The sequence below is a fragment of the Bombina bombina genome, chromosome 6, assembly GCF_027579735.1.
Source record: "Bombina bombina isolate aBomBom1 chromosome 6, aBomBom1.pri, whole genome shotgun sequence".
In the NCBI taxonomy this organism is placed as follows: domain Eukaryota; kingdom Metazoa; phylum Chordata; class Amphibia; order Anura; family Bombinatoridae; genus Bombina; species Bombina bombina.
Window position 1 is genome coordinate 852613963 of NC_069504.1, and position 22843 is coordinate 852636805.

At 41.1% G+C, this 22843-nt stretch overlaps 1 protein-coding gene across 1 annotated transcript in view; it reads left to right on the forward strand.

The window, feature by feature from the left end:
* STAG3 (stromal antigen 3) overlaps positions 1-22843 on the forward strand; it is a 1295475-nt gene that overhangs the window by 1175825 nt on the left and 96807 nt on the right. Inside the window, exon 23 of the mRNA XM_053719478.1 lies at positions 450-582. Within this exon, the coding sequence (XP_053575453.1) occupies positions 450-582 (133 nt within the window). The remainder of the gene's footprint in view (positions 1-449; positions 583-22843) is intronic.

The window sequence follows — 22843 nt, forward strand, 5'->3', positions numbered from 1 at the left end:
TAAATTTACCAGGTAAGCATAAATTTTCTTTTTATATTTAGATGAGGTTGCCTAACTTCTTAATCCTTTGCTTTTGGATCCTTAGTGGACTATAAACATCATATAAAAGTGAGCATAATGTATCTATACCTTATAAATGTATTTCTTTCATGATGGTGCGGTCTTTAATAGCATAATGATCGTGGTTAGCTTTTATCTATTCCAGAAGCCAATCCTGACTGACTGCTGCAAACAAAATAGGTAGTAAGTGAAGTTTGGCTATTGTAAAACAATAATGGGAAACAAGATGTTAATCTGATTTGAACATATTTACTTCTGATTTGCTTTTCTACAGCAAGACAACACTATATTAAAATATATTTCAAACGCCTCTTTCAGTTCATTAAAATGCACATACAGCACTATTGAGATTAATAACCACCATTGTTTCTTGTTTTTTGCCAGTGGAGGAGACCCAACAAATATTTCTTCTGCATCACAGGCGAAACCTGCTAGCTGGTTACTGCAAGCTAATCCTTTATGGCGCATTACAGCTACACTCTGCAAGTGAAGTCTTCCGACATTATGCTAAGGTGAGAGCAGGTTAAAATACTTACAAGCATAATATTTTAATTTATTTAACATTAATTTGAATACACTTATAAATAATAACAAAATACTACATAATTAAACTTAATTGTTCTTGGATTCTTTTAAGGTGAGTCAGGGCGTATTTTGGCCTAGGAAAACAAGGCACTTGCGTAGGGCAACATTTTTTTTTGTGGCTATTTTTGTAAGGAGCTTGCAGTTATTTTTAAAGTAATGTACTGCTATATAATGGGAGATTTTGCCCAAGGAGCTTATATTCTAGTGGGGTATAACAAGAGACTGTCCATGGAGCTTACAGTTTAGAGGTAGCTCTGAACCTTTCTTTTATTCAGATAGATATTGCCTTTGGATCTGTTTTGTGTGTGTGCACGTCTATGTATGTGTCTGTGACTGTGTGTACGCCTGTGTGTGTGTATATGTGTATGTATGTATGTGCGCACGAATGTGTATGTGTATAACTCTGTGGGTGTCTGTGACTGTGTGTGAACATTTTCTTTGAAAATGCCATAAAAAGAAAAAAATCTTAACTAAAGTGCTAAAAAGTACACTAACACCCATAAACTACCTATTAACCCCTAAACCGAGGCCCCCCCACATCACAAACACTAAAATAAAAAATGTTAACTCCTAATCTGTCGCCCAGACATCGCCGCCACCTACATTATACCTATGAACCCATAATCTGTTGCCCCTAACAGCGCGACACCTACATTATATTTATTAACCCCTAATCTGCCGCCCCCAACGTCGCCGCTACTATAATAAATTTATTAACCCCTAAACCTAAGTCTAACCCTAACCCCCCCTAATTTAAATATAATTTAAATTATACAAAATTAATTTAACATAATTAAATAAATTAATCATATTTAAAACTAAATGCTTACCGATAAAATAAACCATAAGCTACCTACAATATAACTAATAGTTACATTGTAGCTATCTTAGGATTTATATTTATTTTACAGGCAACTTTGTGTTTATTTTAACTAGGTAGAAGAGTTATTAAATAGCTATTAACCATTTAATAACTACCTAGCTAAAATAAGTACAAAATTACCTGTAAAATAAACCCTAACCTAAGTTACAATTACACCTAACACTACACTATCATTAAACTAATTACCTAAACTACCTACAATTAATTACAATTAAATTAAATAAACTAAATTACGAAAAAAAATAAACACTAAATTACAGAAATTAAAAAAAGAATTACAAGAATTTTAAACTAATTACACCTAATCTAATCCCCCTAATAAAATAAAAAAGCCCCCCAAAATAATAAAATTTCCCTACCCTATACTAAATTACAAATAGCCCTTAAAAGGGCCTTTTGCGGGGCATTGCCTCAAAGTAATCAGCTCTTTTACCTGTAAAATAAAAATACAGTACCCCCCCCAACATTACAACCCACCACCCACACACCCCTACTCTAAAACCCACCCAATCCCCCCTTAAAAAAAACACTAACCCCCTGAAGATCACCCTACCTTGAGCCGTCTTCACCCAGCCGGGCATAAGTGGTCCTCCAGAGGGTCGGAAGTCTTCATCCGATCGGGGCAGAAGAGGTCCTCCAGGCGGCAGAAGGCTTCATCCAGGCTGCATCTTCTATCTTCATCCTTCCGGAGCGGAGCGAGTCCATTTTCAATCTAGCCGACGCGGAGCATCCTCTTCAAACGAAGTCCTAACGAAGAATGAAGGTTCCTTTAAATGACGTCATCCAAAATGGCGTCCCTTGAATTCCGATTGGCTGATAGAATCCTATCAGCCAATCGGAATTAAGGTAGGAAAAATCCTATTGGCTGATGTAATCAGCCAATCGGATTGAAGTTCAATCCGATTGGCTGATCCAATCAGCCAATAGGATTGACCTTGCATTCTATTGGCTGTTCCAATCAGCCAATAGAATGTGAGGTCAATCCTATTGGCTGATAGCATCAGCCAATAGGATATTTCCTACCTTAATTCCGATTGGCTGATAGAATTCTATCAGCCAATCGGAATTCAAGGGACGCCATCTTGCATGACGTCATTTAAAGGAACCTTCATTCTTCAGTTGGACGTCGATGGAAGAGGATGCTCCACATCGGATGTCTTGAAGATGGACCCGCTCCGGATGGATGAAGATAGAAGATGCCGCCTGGATGAAGACTTCTGGCCGTCTGGAGGACCTCTTCTGCCCGGATAGGATGAAGACTTCGGACCGTCTGGAGGACCACTTCTGCCCGGTTGGATGAAGACGTCTCAAGGTAGGGTGATCTTCAAGGGGTTAGTGTAAGGTTTTATTAAGGGGGGATTGGGTGGGTTTTAGAGTAGGGTTGGGTGTGTGGGTGGTGGGTTTTAATGTTGGGGGGGTTTGTATTTTTTTTTACAGGTAATAGAGCTGATTACTTTGGGGCAATGCCCAGCAAAAGGCCCTTTTAAGGGCTATTTGTAATTTAGTATAGGGTAGGGATTTTTATTATTTTGGGGGGCTTTTTTATTTTATTAGGGGGATTAGATTAGGTGTAATTAGTTTAAAAAACGTGTAATTATTTTCTGTAATTTAGTGGGGGGGGTTTCGTACTTTAGATAATTTTTTTCAATTGTATTTAATTGTAGTTAGTTTAGGTAATTAATTTAATTATAGTGTAGTGTTAGGTGTAATTGTAACTTAGGTTAGGATTTATTTTACAGGTAAATTTGAATTTATTTTAACTAGGTAGCTATTAAATAGTTAATAACTATTTAATAACTATTGTACCTAGTTAAAATAAATACAAAGTTGCCTGTAAAATAAAAATAAACCCTAAGATAGCTACAATGTAACTATTAGTTATATTGTAGCTAGCTTAGGGTTTATTTTATAGGTAAGTATTTAGTTTTAAATAGGAATTATTTAGTGAATGATAGTGATTTTATTTAGATTTATTTAAATTATATTTAAGTTAGGGGGGGTTAGGGTTAGACTTAGATTTAGGGCTTAATACATTTAATATAGTTGCGGGGACGTTGGGGGCGGCAGATTAAGGGTTAATAAATGTAGGTAGGTGTCTGCGATGTTAGGGAAGGCAGATTAGGGGTTAATAAAATTAAACTAGTGTTTGTGATGCGGGAGTGTGGCGGTTTAGGGGTTAATATATATTTTATAGTTGTAGCGATGTCCGGTTCGGCAGATTAGGGGTTACAATTTTTTTTTGTGTTTACGATGTGGGGGGGGGGGGGCTCGGTTTAGGGGTTAATAAGTAGTTTATGGGTGTTAATGTACTTTTTAGCACTTTAGTTAAGAGTTTTATGTTACGGCATTAGCCCATAAAACACTTAACTACTGACTTTTAAATGCGGTATCAGTCTTGACAGGAGAAGCTGTACCGCTCACTTTTTTGCAGATTCGTAATAACGGCGTTATGCAAATCGCATTGAAAATATAGGATACGCAATTTACATAAGTGGATTTGCGGTATTAACGACTCTGGCCAAAAAAGTGAGCGTTGAGCCTGTCATTTCAAGACTCGTAATACCAGCGTTAGTAAAAAAGCAACGTTAGGACCTCTAAACGCTGCTTTTTAACCCTAACGCAAGACTCGTAATCTAGGTGAAACTGTTTTGGAAAGAAATACTCTTTTAGCATATTGAAATTGTTTTAAAGCTGAATTAGTTTTTAAATTTCATATAATTTTTGAGTGTACACTATATTGTTGGTACCAACATAGCTAAATACATATTATCTGTTTTTTATGAATAAATTGATTATTACTTTAACCAGCAGTATCAGTGATAGTTCTTTCCTCTTTTTTCTTTCTTCAATTGGTTATTTTACTCAAAACGGTTTATTAGAACGTTGTTTATATTACTGCCATTTTTGACTGATCTTTAGCCAGTGTTCATCACATAGGCACACATATAACCTTCTTATCTGTATATAGTAATTTACCAGGTGTTTTGGGATACCTGTTTTTTATTTGTGGTTTGATCTACATCCAGCGCATAGACTTTTTCTGCTTTCTGTTAAAATTTAAAGGGATAGTAACGTTTTTTTTGTTTCATTAAAATTCTGATTTGAACTTAGAATTTTTTATTGATTAAGGTTTTTCCCTTTGGAATAAGATGGACCAAGAGGCCCTGCAAGCTGTTGCTTATTCTCTATGTTTAAATACTAATGTTGAGCCTCCTATCCCTTTTTGTTCCTCTTGTATTGAGAGAACATTACATTACAAGGATAGACTTTTTGATTCTGAGCCTTCATTGTCTAGGGCGGATGTTGTTCAGGAGTCTCCTGTTCAGGCTAATCCGCAGATTTCTCCTCATATGTCCCAATCTTCTGCAGTGCCCTGTGTTTCGTCTCAGGTTGGTTTTTCCTTGCAGGATATGGCTACCCATATATCCTCGGCAGTATCTGAGGCTTTGTCTGCTTTTCCTATGTTGCAGGGGAAGCGCAAGAGGAAGTATAAGGTTTCTGATTCTGTTGCAATTGTGTCTAGTGTTTCTTCTCATAAGTCTGAGGAGGAAGATACTTCAGTAGCATCTGAGGGTGAGATCTCGGATTCTGATAGTGTAAATCCTTCTGAACCTGAGGTTGTTTCCTTTAGGTTTACGCTAGAGCACCTCCGTTTGTTACTGAAGGAGGTTTTGGCTACCTTGGATGACTCTGAGGCGTCAGTCATGGTTATTCCTAAGAAATCTAGTAAACGTAATACGTTTTTTGATGACCCTTTCTCGTGGAAGTTTTTCCTATACCAGATCATGTTTCAGATATTATTGCACGAGAATGGGAGAAGCCTGGGATTCCTTTTTCCCCTTCTCCATTTTTTAGGAAGATGTTTCCTATCGCTGATTCTATTAAGGAATCTTGTCAGATGGTTCCTAAGGTGGAGGGAGCAGTTTCAGCTCTGACCAAGAGGACCACTATTCCTATTGAGGACAGCTGTTCCTTTAAGGAGAATCAAGGCTTTAAAGTTGGCTAATTCCTTTATTGCAGATGCTTCTCTACAGGTCATCAAGTTGTGAGCTAAAATTTCTGGTTTTGCCATTTTAGCTTGCAGAGCTTTATTGTTAAAATCCTGGTCTGCGGATGTGTCCTCTAAGTCTTTATTCTTACCTGATAAATTTATTTATTTTTTGACATGGTGAGTCCACGGCCCACCCTGTTTTTCAGACAGTTTGCTTTTCTATAAACTTCAGGCACCTCTGCAGGGGATTGTGGGTAGGGAAAGTGGTATTTAACAGCTTTTGCTGTGGTGCTCTTTGCCTCCTCCTGCTGGTCAGGAGTGATATTCCCAACAGTAATTAAGATGATCCGTGGACTCACCGTGTCAAGAAAAAAATAAATTTATCAGGTAAGAATAAATTATGTTTTTTCTTTCCCCCCCCCCCCCCCCCTGTTGCGGAGGCCTGTTAGAACCGGGGGGTCAACAGCTCACATATCACTGCGGCCTACTCTGATGCCTAGGAGCCTACATTCACTTGTTCCCAAGCTTCAGAACGGGGTAACTGGCCAGGAGGAACGTGTTACTTACCAGAGTCCGGTTTGATAGTCGCCTTGAAGAATAGAGGAGAGTGGGCCTTTCTGTGTCTGCAGAGGTCTTTTCTTCATAAATGGAAAGAGTCCACAGCTGCATTCATTACTTTTGGGAATTCAGAACCTGGCCACCAGGAGGCGGCAAAGACACCACAGCCAAAGGCTTAAATACCCCTCCCACTTCCCTCATCCCCCAGTCATTCTTTGCCTTTCGTCCCAGAAGGTTGGCAGAGAAGTGTCAGAAGTTTTAGATTAGTCTCTTATGGCGGGTAGTACTCTTCAGCATGGGACTGGAGTTTTAAGTAGTCCTGTCAGCCTTTCAGTGAAAGCATGAATAAAAGTTAGAGTCAGGAGAAGCAGGGAGTCTTTCTGCAAAACCATCCCGACTCATATTAACAGCTCCACAAGCAATCAGCATTGACGAGTTTCGCTGCCTGCTTTCTTCTCTCAAGTCAATGGCAGAAGTGATGCTACTATCTGTTTCACGGCGTATTTTCCGGTAAGATAGTTTCATTTTACTTTCTTCATGAAATGTACTGTATTACAGATGTTTTCCCAAGGGACTACCACCTCGCGGGAATAACTTATAACAAGGTTTCAGTGAGGCTCCTTTCTTCTGTTAAGTGTGATCAGTCCACGGGTCATCATTACTTCTGGGATATTACTCCTCCCCAACAGGAAGTGCAAGAGGATTCACCCAGCAGAGTTGCATATAGCCCCTCCCCTCTACGTCACCCCCAGTCATTCTCTTGCACCCAACGACTAGATAGGATGTGTGAGAGGACTATGGTGATTTTATTTAGTTTTATTTCTTCAATCAAAAGTTTGTTATTTTTTAATAGCACCGGAGCGTGTTATTCCTTCTCTGGTAGAGTTTGAAGAAGAATCTACCAGAGTTTTTTACTATGATTTTAGCCGGAGTTGTTAAGATCATATTGCTGTTTCTCGGCCATCTGAGGAGAGGTAAACTTCAGATCAGGGGACAGCGGGCAGTTTATTCTGCAAAGAGGTATGTAGCAGTTTTTATTTTCTAACAATGGAATTGCTGAGAAAATCCTGCCATACCGACATTATATCATGTATGTATAATTTACATTTTAGTATTCTGGAGAATGGTACTTCTCTGGAATTACACTGTGTATGTAAGACTTTAGCCTAATAGAAATACAATAGGCTTTTTAATAACTCTTAATTATGTTAAACGTTTTTTGCTGGAATGTAAAATCGTTTTCATTTTCTGAGATACTGGGTGAATAAAATGTTTGGGCACTATTTTTCCACTTGGCAGTTGCTGGATCTAATTATGACAGTTGTTTAATCTCTCTCACTGTTATGTGTGAGGGGGTGGGACTTTTTTGGCGCCTTTGCTACGCATCAAAAATTTCAGTCAAAGCTCATTGTTTTTTCCTGCATGTTCCGGTTTATCTCTACAGAACCCAGGGGTCTGCAAAGCTAATTTGAGGGAAGTAATCTAACAGAGCTGTAAGATTGTAGTTGACTGTGATAAAAAACGTTTATTCTTTAACTTTTTTATGCCTCAGGGTTAGTTATTTCTTGCTACTGGGTACAAGCCTTTGCTAAGTTGCATTTTGTTTTTCAAAGCTGATTGATTTCATCTGTTATATATATTCAGTGCTTTTCAAGCACAGTTCGTTTTTTTCATTGTATTTTACTTGTATAGTATTTCCAAATTGCAAGTTTATTTGCTAGTTTGTTAAACATGTCTGATTCAGAAGATGAGACCTGTACTATTTGTACTAAAGCCAAGGTGGAGCCCAATAGAAATTTATGTACTAACTGCATTGATGCTACATTAAATAAAAGTCAATCTGTACAAATTGAACAAATTTCACCAAACAACGAGGGGAGAGTTATGCCGACTAACTCGCCTCACGTGACAGTACCTGCATCTCCCGCTCGGGACGTGCGCGATATGGCGACGCCAAGTACATCTGGGCGGCCATTACAAATAACATTACAAGATATGGCTACTGTTATGACTGAGGTTTTGGCTAAATTACCAGAACTAAGGGGCAAGCGTGATCACTCTGGGATGAGAACAGAGTGCGCTGATAATGTTAGAGCCATGTCAGATACTGCGTCACAACTTGCAGAACATGAGGACGGAGAGCTTCATTCTGCGGCTGACGGTTCTGATCCAAACAGATTGGATTCAGATATTTCAAATTTTAAATTTAAGCTGGAAAACCTCCGTGTTTTACTAGGGGAGGTGTTAGCGGCCCTGAATGATTGTAACACAGTTGCAATACCTGAGAAATTGTGTAGGTTGGATAAATATTTTGCTGTACCAAGGTTTTATATTGCAACCCCTTGCATGCATTGCGCCGATCACGGCTGCAGCAGCATTCTGGATTGAGTCTCTAGAAGAGAATCTTGGTTCATCTACGCTGGACGACATTTCAGACAGGCTTAGAGTACTTAAGCTATCTAATTCATTCATTTCGGAAGCCGTAGTACATTTAATTAAACTTACGGCTAAGAATTCCGGATTCGCCATTCAAGCGCGCAGAGCACTGTGGCTAAAATCCTGGTCAGCTGACGTAACGTCTAAGTCCAAATTACTTAATATACCTTTCAAGGGACAGACCCTATTTGGGCCTGGTTTGAAAGAAATTATCGCTGACATTACAGGAGGTAAGGGCCACGCCCTACCTCAAGACAAAGCCAAACCTAAGGCTAGACAGTCTAATTTTCGTTCCTTTCGGAATTTCAAAGCAGGAGCAGCATCAACTTCCACTACTCCAAAACAAGAAGGATCTGGTGCTCGCTACAGACAAGGCTGGAGACCTAACCAGTCCTGGAACAAGGGCAAGCAGGCCAGGAAGCCTGCAGCTGCCACTAAAACAGCATGAATTGAGGGCCCCCGATCCGGGATCGGATCTAGTGGGGGGCAGACTTTCTCTCTTCGCCCAGGCTTGGGCAAGAGATGTCCAGGATCCCTGGGCGCTAGAGATAATATCTCAGGGATACCTTCTGGACTTCAAACACTCTCCTCCAAGAGAGAGATTTCATCTGTCAAGGTTGTCGACAGACCAAACAAAGAAAGAAGCGTTTCTACGCTGCATACAAGAACTATTGTTAATGGGAGTAATCCATCCAGTTCCACGGTCGGAACAGGGAAAAGGGTTTTACTCAAATCTGTTTGTGGTTCCCAAAAAAGAAGGAACTTTCAGACCAATCCTGGATTTAAAGATCCTAAACAAATTCCTAAGAGCTCCATCATTCAAAATGGAGACTATCCGGACAATTTTACCCATGATCCAAGAGGGTCAGTACATGACCACAGTGGACTTAAAAGACGCTTACCTTCACATACCGATTCACAAAGATCATTACCGGTATCTAAGATTTGCCTTTCTAGACAGGCATTACCAGTTTGTAGCTCTTCCATTCGGATTGGCTACAGCTCCAAGAATCTTCACAAAGGTTCTAGGGGCTCTTCTAGCGGTACTAAGACCGCGGGGAATTTCGGTAGCTCCCTACCTAGACGACATTCTGATACAAGCTTCAAGCTTTCAAACTGCCAAGTCTCATACAGAGTTAGTACTGGCATTTCTAAGGTCACATGGATGGAAGGTGAACGAAAAGAAAAGTTCACTCGTTCCACTCACAAGAGTTCCCTTCCTGGGGACTCTTATAGATTCTGTAGAAATAAAGATTTACCTGACAGAGGACAGGTTAACAAGACTTCAAAGTGCTTGCCGCACCCTTCATTCCATTCAACACCCATCGGTGGCTCAATGCATGGAGGTAATCGGCTTAATGGTAGCGGCAATGGACATAGTGCCATTTGCTCGCTTACACCTCAGACCACTGCAATTGTGCATGCTGAGTCAGTGGAATGGGGATTACTCAGACTTGTCCCCTTCTCTAAATCTGGATCAAGAGACCAGAAATTCTCTTCTATGGTGGCTTTCTCGGCCACATCTGTCCAGGGGGATGCCTTTCAGCAGACAAGACTGGACAATTGTAACAACAGACGCCAGCCTTCTAGGTTGGGGTGCCGTCTGGAACTCTCTGAAGGCTCAGGGACAATGGAGTCAGGAGGAGAGTCTCCTGCCAATAAACATTCTGGAATTGAGAGCAGTTCTCAATGCCCTCCTGGCTTGGCCCCAGTTGACAACTCGGGAGTTCATCAGGTTTCAGTCGGACAACATCACGACTGTAGCTTACATCAACCATCAGGGAGGGACAAGAAGCTCCCTAGCAATGATGGAAGTATCAAAGATAATTCGCTGGGCAGAGTCTCACTCTTACCACCTGTCAGCAATCTACATCCCGGGAGTGGAGAACTGGGAGGCGGATTTCTTAAGTCGTCAGACTTTTCATCCGGGGGAGTGGGAACTTCATCCGGAGATCTTTGCCCAAATACTTCGACGTTGGGGCAAACCAGAGATAGATCTCATGGCGTCTCGACAGAACGCCAAGCTTCCTCGCTACGGGTCCAGATCCAGGGATCCGGGAGCAGTCCTAATAGATGCACTGACAGCACCTTGGGACTTCAGGATGGCTTATGTGTTTCCACCCTTCCCGATGCTTCCTCGATTGATTGCCAGAATCAAACAGGAGAGAGCATCAGTGATTCTGATAGCACCTGCATGGCCACGCAGGACTTGGTATGCAGACCTGGTGGACATGTCATCCTGTCCACCTTGGTCTCTACCTCTGAAACAGGACCTTCTGATACAGGGTCCTTTCAAACATCAAAATCTAACTTCTCTGAAGCTGACTGCTTGGAAATTGAACGTTTGATTTTGTCAAAATGTGGGTTTTCTGAGTCAGTTATTGACACCTTAATACAGGCTAGGAAGCCTGTCACCAGAAAGATTTACCATAAAATATGGCGTAAATACCTATACTGGTGTGAATCCAAAGGTTACTCTTGGAGTAAGGTTAGGATTCCTAGAATATTGTCTTTTCTACAAGAAGGTTTAGAAAAGGGTTTATCTGCTAGTTCATTAAAGGGACAGATCTCAGCTCTGTCTATTCTGTTACACAAACGTCTGTCAGAAGTGCCAGATGTTCAGGCTTTTTGTCAGGCTTTAGCGAGGATTAAGCCTGTGTTTAAAACTGTTGCTCCACCATGGAGTTTAAATCTTGTTCTAAACGTTTTACAGGGCGTTCCGTTTGAACCCCTCCATTCCATTGATATAAAGTTGTTATCTTGGAAAGTTCTATTTTTAATGGCTATTTCCTCGGCTCGAAGAGTCTCTGAGTTATCAGCCTTACACTGTGATTCTCCTTATTTGATTTTTCATTCGGATAAGGTAGTTCTGCGTACTAAACCTGGGTTCTTACCCAAGGTAGTCACTAACAGGAATATCAATCAAGAGATTGTTGTTCCTTCCTTGTGTCCAAATCCTTCTTCAAAGAAGGAACGATTACTACATAATCTGGACGTAGTTCGTGCCCTAAAATTTTACTTACAGGCAACTAAGGAATTTCGACAAACGTCTTCTCTGTTTGTCGTGTACTCTGGGCAGAGGAGAGGTCAAAAGGCTTCGGCAACCTCTCTTTCCCTTTGGCTTCGTAGTATAATACGTTTAGCTTATGAGACTGCTGGACAGCAGCCTCCTGAAAGAATTACAGCCCATTCTACTAGAGCTGTGGCTTCCACTTGGGCTTTCAAGAATGAGGCCTCTGTTGAACAGATTTGCAAGGCTGCAACTTGGTCTTCGCTTCATACTTTTTCCAAATTTTACAAATTTGACACATTTGCTTCCTCTGAGGCTATTTTTGGGAGAAAGGTTCTTCAGGCAGTGGTTCCTTCTGTATAAAGAGCCTGCCTATCCCTCCCGTCATCCGTGTACTTTTGCTTTGGTATTGGTATCCCAGAAGTAATGATGACCCGTGGACTGATCACACTTAACAGAAGAAAACATAATTTATGCTTACCTGATAAATTCCTTTCTTCTGTAGTGTGATCAGTCCACGGCCCGCCCTGTTTTTAAGGCAGGTATTTATTTTTAAATTATACTCCAGTCACCACTACACCCTTGGTTCCTCCTTTCTCGTTTGTCCTTGGTCGAATGACTGGGGGTGACGTAGAGGGGAGGGGCTATATGCAACTCTGCTGGGTGAATCCTCTTGCACTTCCTGTTGGGGAGGAGTAATATCCCAGAAGTAATGATGACCCGTGGACTGATCACACTACAGAAGAAAGGAATTTATCAGGTAAGCATAAATTATGTTTTTGTATCTTGGAATCAAGGGTTAATATCTCCTGAGGAGGATTATTGAACAGGGTTTTTTTTATTCATGTTTGTTATATGATTCAACCTGCGTATGTGTATTGTTATTTCAGCTCATGGCTTGTAGAACAGAACGACTTTTGGAAAGTGACACGACCTTGCAGTTGGGCGCACTTTTTTGGGACTATACGGTTCACCTGGTGACTGGGCGTGGTCACGTTTTGCGCTCCATTTCTGCATTCCTGACCGTGTGGCGACTGAGATATTCTGGTCTGCTGGTGTCTGGTTCATAGGAGGTGGTAAGTGCCCCAGCCATTGTGGATGTCAGGTGCTGTTTAGATTTTTTAGTCCATTCTTTTGTATTCAATATCCTAGCTATGGAGGAGTCTGATATTGTGGAGACGGACATCTCTGTTTCAGATTCTACTCCATGCGCAGAATGCGTTTTGCCCCAGATGATACAAGCCTATCAGTTATGTTCTGAATGCCGTATTAGAGTGCTCAATTCCTCGGAATCGGGGAATCAAGGGGCCGCTGAGCCATCCGCCTCTGGGGCATCTGTCCTCCGAGTGGTGAGTTCCCTTCTACCATCTCTTACTACGCATGCTGGTAACCCAGACTTTGCTTATTCTTCTCGGGAAGGTAGCTTGTTCCCACCAGGGGTTTCGGCACGATTTTGCATGTCCATAGTTTTGGTGCTGGCGGATTTGCAACTTCCAGACAGTTGCTTCAGATATTGTTCATGTTCCGTTATCCGGGGCTTCTCAGGCATGGGTTGGCCTGTTCAGCTCTCCGGGGGAACGACTGTCCCTGAGGCTTCAGGGAGTCAACCTTGCCGGAGTCGTCCTTTGCTCCGACGGGGGTATGCTGTGCTTTTCGATATAGACTGGCGCACCTTCGTGTCCTATTGAGACACGCTTTGGCGTCGGAAGATCCGATCTGAGAATTCTCAGTCTTCCTCTTCAATTAGCTTTCAGAATTAGATATAAGGGGATGAAGTATTCCTCTTATAGGTTTATTGTTGAGTATACTTGTCCAGTTGTTTCCGATGAGTGTTCCTTCCCGAATAGGTGAAGGTTTGGAGGATCTAGGGCCTCCTTGCCACCGGTTCCTGGCGGTCTATCCTTTCAGGGGCTTTTTGGGACTTCCGAACTTTGTCCGTTATCCTAGCGGTTTAGCCGCCTTCTGGGAGGGCCTGTGGCCTTTTCCTGTTGGGAGTTAGTTTTTCCCTATCGGGATTATAGGCTCTGATGTCTCCTTCTCCAAGCTTTGCTTAGGGGTTTTCTACCGGGGTTGGGATGCTTTGCATTCTTTTCCTTAGGTGGGTTCCTCTGGTTACGTACTCTGAGGTGTATATGGAGACGTTTAGGGGCACACTGGTGGTTTGCTCTAGCCTTTTCTCTTGGTCCTGGATGTCTTGGTGTTGCTCTGCATGCCTTTTGGGCTGAATAGTTTTGTAGCGCCTCTGTTGTGCTCTAGCTGATTTTGGAGTGCTGGACTTCGGCAAGGGGTGTTTTCTTCCTTTGAGTTGAGAATTTGAGTGACTCTTGTTTTCCGTTTTTTCCGGGCATTCCCCTGTGAGGTCTGTTTTCAGACGGGTTATTTGTGTTCCCTGGGGTGTGGTTGGTTCCACACATTCTGGGCTCGGGCCTATAGTTTTTGTCTTGGATCTTTCCGGATGTCCAGGACCTTATGATCCTGTGGCTGGTTCAGTGCGTTCAAGTTTTTCCAGGGAACATTGGCTATGACTTATGGTCTAGTTAGTTGAGCTGCTTGCAGCTTGGCCAGGATCTGTGCTTTTCTGGATAAGCTCCTTTTGGTCTGTCCTGGCCTTTGAATGGGTGCTCTCCTTCATGGGAGTTCTTTGTTTTTGGTGTATGGATGAATTTTTTTTTTTTTTTTTTTATTTTTTTTTTAAGTTTCAAAAGTTTATTGAAATTCAAGCTTTTACATAAAGATAAATATACAAAACAGAATCAATTACATTCGTGAGTCATTTTGCGTCTTACTTTTGTGGGGGTACAGAAAGAGGGGATGGAGGGGGGAGGAAAGGGAAATTCAAGTATTGTTACAATAAACATCAACGTTGAGAGAAGAAGTCGTTGTACAATAAGGTATACCGTCCAGGCCTGCATGTTTCCCTAGCATTGCTAAGGGTTTACCTGAGATTTTTCCTTTTCTAGGGCTTGTTAAGTTACTTAGAATAGGAGTGTATGTAAGTTTCCCATACAAAAAGCATCTGAGCATATAAGTCTGTGTTTTTATTTTTCATATAAAAATATTCTTCCAGAGATATAGTGCGGTAGCACTCTGAGAGCCAGTGTGCCAGGGAGGGGATCTTATCTGACTTCCAGTTCCTTGCAATCAGAATTTTAAAACTGTTGCTCAGGATATGAAATAATTTTTTTAGTGGAGTAGAGAGTTTTCTCGGGGTCTTGTTAAAGAGCCATAAGCAAGGATCTAAGGGAGTGGTTATTCCTAGTATTTTACTAGACTCCTGAGCTACCTCGTTCCAGATAGGTATTAATTTACTGCATTGCCACCATATGTGGGACATGTGGCACTCCCCAGATCCACATCTCCAGCATTGAGCTGATTTGAGTTTATATATTTTTTTACATCGTTCTGGGGTTAGGTACCATCTTTGGAGTATTTTTAAATTAAGTTCAACGAATTTGCAGGAGATTGAGGTTTTCTTTATATTGGTGAAAATTTGCAAGGCATCTGTATATGTGATTTCTATTCCTAATTCAGAATTCCATCTATCTATGTAGTATGGTAGAGCTCCGTGCGGTTGTTGTGATAGGAGGGAATGTGTAATAGATAGAGCGTGTCTAGTTGGGGTGTTTTTATGGCAAATAGATTCGAAGGATGTCATTGACCTGATCATGTTATTGGATTGTGGGTGAGATGTGATATATGATTGACACTGTCTGTAGAAGAACCAGTCTCCAAGGACGGAGAAGCCCTCAGAGACCAGTTCCTCGATGCTAGGGGAGTGTTGTTCATTTCCCAAGTGGTGAATCTGTAAGGATCTGACGGAGCTACCCGCCAGCCTAGTCATCATTGAAAGGCCAGGTCGGAATTCGTTATTGTATGTTAACGGTGTCAAAGGTGAGAATTTTGTCGATAAGTTGGGGCACTCGACCAGAACCCTGTCCCAGACTCTGAAGGTTTCCGATATTATCTGTGTGGTGGATTTTAGGAATCTATCTCTGTCCCTTGGCGACCAGCATAGTTGGCCCAGGTGTAGGTTTTGTGTCATGTCGTGTTCTAATTGCACCCATGTTTTGTCGTGGAGGTTCGAGCACCAGTCTATGATTCGTTGTAAAAAGGTAGCTTGTCTATATCTATGAAAATCGGGGACCCCAAGACCTCCCATGTGTATGGGGAGAAACATTATCTTTTTGCTAATTCTCGCTCTATTGTTGAGCCAAATGTAGTCTAAGATGTTTGATTGCAGGGTGTTGAGGTAGTTTGTAGGGAGGGGGATGGGTAGAGTTTGAAAGAGGTAGAGGAGTCTCGGAAGGATGTTCATTTTGATTACGTTGATCCTCCCTAGCCATGAGATATGCTTCTTTTTCCAGGAGGAAAGATCTGTAATAATCTCCTTAAGGAGTGGTTTATAATTTAGTGTAAAAAGGTGATCTGGGGAAGGCGTGAGTTGAATGCCTAGGTATTTGAGGGAGCTTGTTTGCCAGCGAAATGGGCATATATGTTTGATTAGAGCTATATCTGTCGGTGAGACATTAATGTTCATGATTTCTGATTTCGTTTTATTAATTAGAAAGTTAGATACGATGCTAAATTCGTCTAATTGACGTATGATGTGCGGTATAGTGGTTTGGGGATTAGTGATGCAGAACAGTACATCGTCAGCGTATAACATAATCTTGTGATGTGAGTTGTGTATTTGTATACCTGTTATTAGGGGGTGATTACGTATTTTATGTGCTAGTATTTCTATTACGCAGGCGAATAGCAGTGGGGAAAGAGGGCAGCCCCCGTCGTGTGCCGTTTGTGATATGAAATGGGGCCGATAGGGAACCATTTATGCGAACCCTGGCTGTTGGAGTAGAGTACATGGCAAACACCCGATTAATAAAGTCTTGTCCCACTCCCATTTTTCGTAATACCGCTCTCAGAAACTGCCAACCAACGCGGTCGAACGCTTTCTCCGCGTCGGTCGACAGAACCAAGAGCGGGATGTTTTTGTGTGTAGCATATTCTATAAGTTGTATAACCCGGACAGTATTGTCTTTTGCTTCCCTGGTTGGTACGAATCCAACCTGGTCTTTCTCAATTAATTGTGGTAGTCCTGTGTTTAGTCTTACTGCAAGGATTTTAGCGTATATTTTTAGGTCTGTATTTAGGAGTGAAATTGGCCTATAGTTTTCGACAAATTCAGGGCTTTTTCCAGGTTTTGGTATAATAGAGATGAAAGCTTCCAGTGTCCGAGTGGGGAAAGGGTTCTCCGGTGTTATTGAGTTAAAGAGAGAGAGAAGGTGTGGGGAAAGGAGATCTATGTATTTTTTATAGTAATAGTTAGTGTAGCCATCAGGGCCTGGGGCTTTGTCCGTGGGGAGGTCTTTTATGGTTTTTTTAATTTCAAGCAGGGTGAAGGGGTTTTGAAGGAAAGTTTGTTGTTCTTCTGTCAGTTCTGGTAGTTTCACGTCTGATAAATATTTGTCGATGAAGGATACACCAGGCTCTGAGTTATGTGGATGTGAGTCTGTAGATTTCGTAGTCAGATTGTATAGTTGTTCGTAGTAAGAACGGAAGGCTTCAGCAATGTTTGAAGTGTCATGGTGTGTTTTGTTAGGGGACTTTATTGTGAGAATGTAGGCCCGTTGGGCTTTACGTTTTAATTTGCGGGCAAATAGCCTACTGCATTTATTGTCTCCTTCGTAATGTGTCTGCTTGAGTTTGAAGGCAAAAGCCTTGCATTCTTTGTCTAGAAGGTTAGTCACTATCAGTTTTGTCTCTTGTAAAGTCTTAGCTAACTGTGGGTTGTTAGGTGTTCTTTTAAGTTGTGATTCTAGATCATTTGCTTTATTCAAGGAGTCATGTAGCAGTTGTCTTTGCTGTTTTTTATAGTGGGAGTGCATGCTCATTAATTCACCTCGTATAGTCCCCTTATGTGCCTCCCAGATAGTCTGAAATGAGGGTATCGAGTTAATATTGAAGTCGAAGAATTCTTTTATGGCTTTTTGAATTTTGTCATTATATAGTGGGAGGTCTAATAGTTCCTCATTAATTTTCCATATGTAAGTAGAAGGGGAAGCTGAGGGCCATAGTATTGAGCAGGAAACTATAGAGTGGTCTGACCAGGTCGCGGGGATAATGGATGATTGTGTAATAAATGAGAGAGTAGTTACATCAGTTAGTATGTAATCTATTCGAGAGAAGCGTGAGTGTGGATGGGAAAAGAATGTAAAATCGTCTGTCTCAGGGTGATGTATTCTCCAGACATCATGTAGCGCCAGATCTCGTAAGCGTTGTTTTATGACCGACAGTGCTTTATGTGGTGTTGAAGAGGTGTGATTTGAGTTATCCCGGTACGGGTCTAGTGAGACATTAAGGTCTCCACCTACTATTAACATTCCCTTGGCCACCTCTAAGATTTTTCCAGTTAGGGAGGTTATGAATTTGTCTTGTCCGGTGTTTGGGGCATAAGCACTTACTAAGGTGGTAGTGGTGTTAAATAGTTTCCCCACTAATATTATATATCTCCCTTCCGTATCTTTATGTGAATCGAGTAGTTGAAAGGGTATACCCTTTTTTATTAAAATCCCAACTCCATTAGTTTTGGAACAGTTTGAGGAGTAATATGAGGGACCGAATTTATAAAAGAAAGTTTTAGGTTCGTGGCCTTTTAAGAAGTGGGATTCTTGTATAAATATCAAGTCCCCTTTTTTATGTCTAATATCTCGTATAACAATGTTTCTTTTGTGCGGGTTATTTAGGCCCTTAGCATTAATCGTTAGGAAAGATAGTTGTCTGTTATGAGTTTTGTTTTTACTCATAGTGATTTATCCTTGATGGTAATACGTTATGTAGGGTGTGTGAAGACAGAGTTAGACTAATTCTCAGGCCTGGACGGTATAGGAACCAGTATTGATATATAAAATAAAAGGAGTGTATGCATTGTACATTTATAGGCATGAAAAATATGAACATTACAGTATGATTCATTATACTTAAATGGTAATCAATGGGGGTAGGATAGTGAACTAGGGAGGGGGAATGGCCAGAAGCCAGAGGGAAGATTGAAATTCTTTTCATTTCAATCTGAGGTATTACAGCAGCAAGAATGCGAGTATTAAACATAAGAATAACAATGTGATTAATTATACTAATGGCTGTCAACCAAAACCTTTCTAAAATTAGAAAGACCCTTATAGGGTTATAGTAGAAAAAACATATCAACAAGAAATAACAGTTTGCTTAGCTTAACTAGCATGTAACTAAATAGGTATTGTACTAGTTTCTGACTAGTATTGGTGACAAGTTTAACATTTCAGGGTCTTACCCAAGGTGGACAGTTCAAATAAGGTACTTGTCTTGGTCAGTCTCTTAATGATGCAGGAGAAATGTTCGTATTTTCTTTTCGCTTCTTAAGGGACTGAACTTTGTTCCAGGTTGTTGTCTGCAGGCTTGAGAATGGAGTATGAGCAGTTGAGGGTTGAGGGCCTTCAGATGAAGGAGGACCAGGAAGTTTCAAGGGGATTCCCAGTCCTTTGGAGAGCTTGTCAAGGTCTTGTACACCTTTGTAAATGATTGTAGATCCTTCGTGCGGTACAATTAAGCTGAAGGGGAATCCCCAGCTTTTTTTTGGTGTTTCTGTCCTGCAGTATAGAGGTGATGAAGCGGGTTTCTTTTCTCTTTTGTATGGTGCTGGGGCTCAGGTCCGGGTAAATCTGTAGCTCATGGTCCAGATATGTGATTGTGTGAGAGGATCTGGCTTTCTGCCATATAGCTTCTCTGTCGTTGAATCTGAGGAATTTGAGGATAATGTCCCTGGGGGGAGCATTAGGTGGTGGTGGCTGGTGGGGGACGGAGAGTTCTATGGGCTCTTTCTATTTCTATCGGTGGGGCCTGCTGGTTTCCCAGAATTTGACGGAAAAGTCCTTGTAAATAGTCCAATAGGTCTGTTGGTTTAATTATCTCAGGTATGCCCCTAATGCGGAGGTTACTCCTCCGTCCCCTATTCTCTAGGTCCTCTATCTTTTCTTGTAGGGCTTCTAGTTTGCTTTCATGTGTACTGGTTTGGTTGTATAATGAGCAGACAGCTTCTGTAGTTGTGTCTTGTGTTTCTTCAACTGATACTATTCTCTCTCCCATCTCTGTCATGTCTCTGCGCAGCGAGGATAGTTCTTTTGTTATGAGAGATTTGAGAGATTCAAAATCTTCTTTGGATGGTAGCTTGGCTATGTCCTGTTTAAGTTGTATCATGTAATCAGGAGAAGATATTGGATCATTCTGTAATGTGCAGTCTGTGGGGTTTGATTCTTGTGTGTCTGATGCGTTGGATTGGAAAAAAGAGCTTACTAGTGTGTTAGTCTGCGATTGACCTTTAGGATTTTTGTCCCCTTTGCCTTTGTTCTTGGATGTCATGGCTGTTGCAGAAGGTTAGTTTGGAAAACTCAGTGTGAGCAATTGGAAGGCTTGTGATGCAGCGCTCTGCGAGGGCCTGCTTAGGCCTGGTGTCGTATGCTGTATTTTATGCCAGATGTTCTGTGCTGTGCGTTATTTTCTGGTCAGCGCTGTTCATTAATATCTTTGAGGCAGTTTTGCTGTATTTCTTGGTTTTGGTTTGTAAATTACTGTTCTGTTTACCTCATTAGCGGATTGGTTACCACTACTGTGCTGATCATTTGATCGCTGGCCTTAGGATTCATCTGTTTAGCGTGTTATATATTTAGTGGTTTTAGTTGTATCATGTCCTCTCCTGTGTAAGACTTGTGTGGAGCCTTACGTGTACAGTTTAATGTGAGCTATTACCCCATCGGGTCTCCGATCATCGTGTGCTGTGAGAGATCCCTTGCCGTCGCAGTTGTAAATGAATAAAGATGGCGACGGAGCGCTCCGTTGCTCCTGCTTTCTGTAGAATTGCATGCGGGTCCGGTCTCTCCCGGTTACGAGCTTGCTCACATTTGAGGCTTTAGTTGTTAAGCCACTGTTTGCTGCTGATTAAAAGTGTTAGACACTGTTTTAAAGGTGACAGGTCTTACTGCTGTGCCGGAGCGATGTGACTATGCGGCCATTTGCCTGCTTGGCCAAGCTCCGCCCCTGTGTATGGATGAATTTTATTTAGTTTTTGTTTCATCAGACTACGGCTTCCTGTTTGGGGCTTCTGTGCTGTTACAATATAGAGAATGGTGTACACAATAGCACACCACACCCTTTAGGGTGCGCCTCCCAATTACAAATATAACATAAAATATATATAATATAAATAAATCAGCTATTGAATGATATAGTGATGACAGTGTAATCTAACAGTGACCTATGATAGGACAACAATCATAATATACTTAGCAATCTATAATCATATGTGAGTGTCCATCAGACAGAAAGTCCCAAAGTAGAAAAGTCCCAAAACACAAGGCGGCAGCACTCTGTCAAAGGATGGTCGTCCTGAAGGTCAGATTCTGAGAAAAAGAAGAAAACAGAGGCGCCACCATGGCCCAGTAACCCCAAAACAAATGGATGTGACAACAAATGGCAGTAGATATACTCACAAAAATGGAGCACCCAAATGGTGCTATTGGAGCAGGCTGGAAATTAACAGTAGTCCAGCTCACTGTTGGTCCTTAGCAGAGATCCAGTGGAGAATCCTTAGGAGGCCTGAGGTGTGATTCCTAAAGGAGAAAAAGGCATAACCAACATGGCCCAGTAACATTTGAGCAAAGAGATGATGTAACCAAATGAGTATACTCACAGGATCCAAAGCACCTCCAGGTGCAATAACAGCAAACTGGAGCCAAAGTCGCCCAGTAGACAAACCAAAACGGATAATCACCAGCTCCCAGCAGAGAGAGATTAGACAAAAAAAGAGAGAGTGCAAAGGTGCACCACAGCTAGATAATGGGTAAAATACCACACAAGCAAGTGTATATAAAAAATTAAAAATCTTTAATAACACAGCGACGCGTTTCTCAGCCTCCTGTGGGCTGTTTCATCAGGCTATAATAAAACATTAAAATATACACTTGCTATATAACAAACAAAAAACCCTTTAGGTTATCTGATAGGACAATCGGTTTGAATTTCAACCAATGTGTGATCAGTAACAATCAATTGCTAAGGCAACCCTAATTGGCATGAGAGTGAACAAATAAACACAGGCATGCAAGTAGTTAGCATAACAAATTCAGTCCTAAGTGTAGCAACCATGCAACAATTAGTAACTATAGTAACCGGGATCAACAAAAAACAAATAAATTCATACATGCAATTCATAGAACACTCAAATAAACATAATATATAAAGGTTCCATTGACACATACAGAATAAATACAATTAAATAAAATAAAAATAAAATGAAATAATAAAAACCCAAAATTCCCTTAGAACCTGATACAGAAGCTGAAAAATAGCAAATAAGTAAATTTACAAAGCATATATATTGTATATTGATTGATACATACACCATCTGTATTTGAAAAGACATTCTTAGCCAAAAATATCTAATCCCACATGTTGGTGTATAAATATGTCCTTCCAAATAATAATAATAATAAATTCACAAAAGATCATTTTGGTGATCTATAGTGGCGAGCGTGACCATAAATGAGTGATATTTGCTTGGTGCAAACAGCCCAATATGATATCATGAGCTGTGTGTGGAGAAAATGTGTCTTGATCTTTATGGTGCTGCAGGTGTTGTACTAGATTACCTGCAAGAGATAAGTGTATGTTTATCGTGTCCTAGTATACTTGTATGAAATAGGGGCGTCGGTATAGCTCGATCGCAAGTTAATTAAAGAATAACTTTTAGGAGAATAAACGCTGTCTAAAGCGTAATCCTCTCTATGCTGTGTCAGTTTAAATTTCCTCCAATCGTCATCGTTTATTTGAGGGGGTGTGTGTGTCCGTTCCAGTCAGCCATACCAGTGTGTGCGTGTTCTAAAAGGGGAGTGTGTCTAGGGCCAATCAGGGACAAATGTTAAGACATGCTTGTCGTAATCCCCATAGCTATTAGTAGGTAAGACCCGCTCCAGTCATCCTTTTACAACATATGATTGGTCCGATGGCACCCGTTTAGCATAACCTGGCGATGTGTATATATTATCTAAAGGGAGTGTATCCTAAAGCCTATCAGAGTCGACAAGGCAGCCTTCCTCTTGTTATCTTTATGGCCATTGGTAAAGCAGAATAAGATATAGATGTATATTATGTTGATAAGTAACTGGCACAATCTAGTGATTCCAAAACAGTGTCGGTGTTGCGCAAACAGTGTAATGATTAATGTTGAATGTTTGATAGAGTGTACAATAAATATTCTACCAGTATGCTAATAAATTTCAATATATCCTAA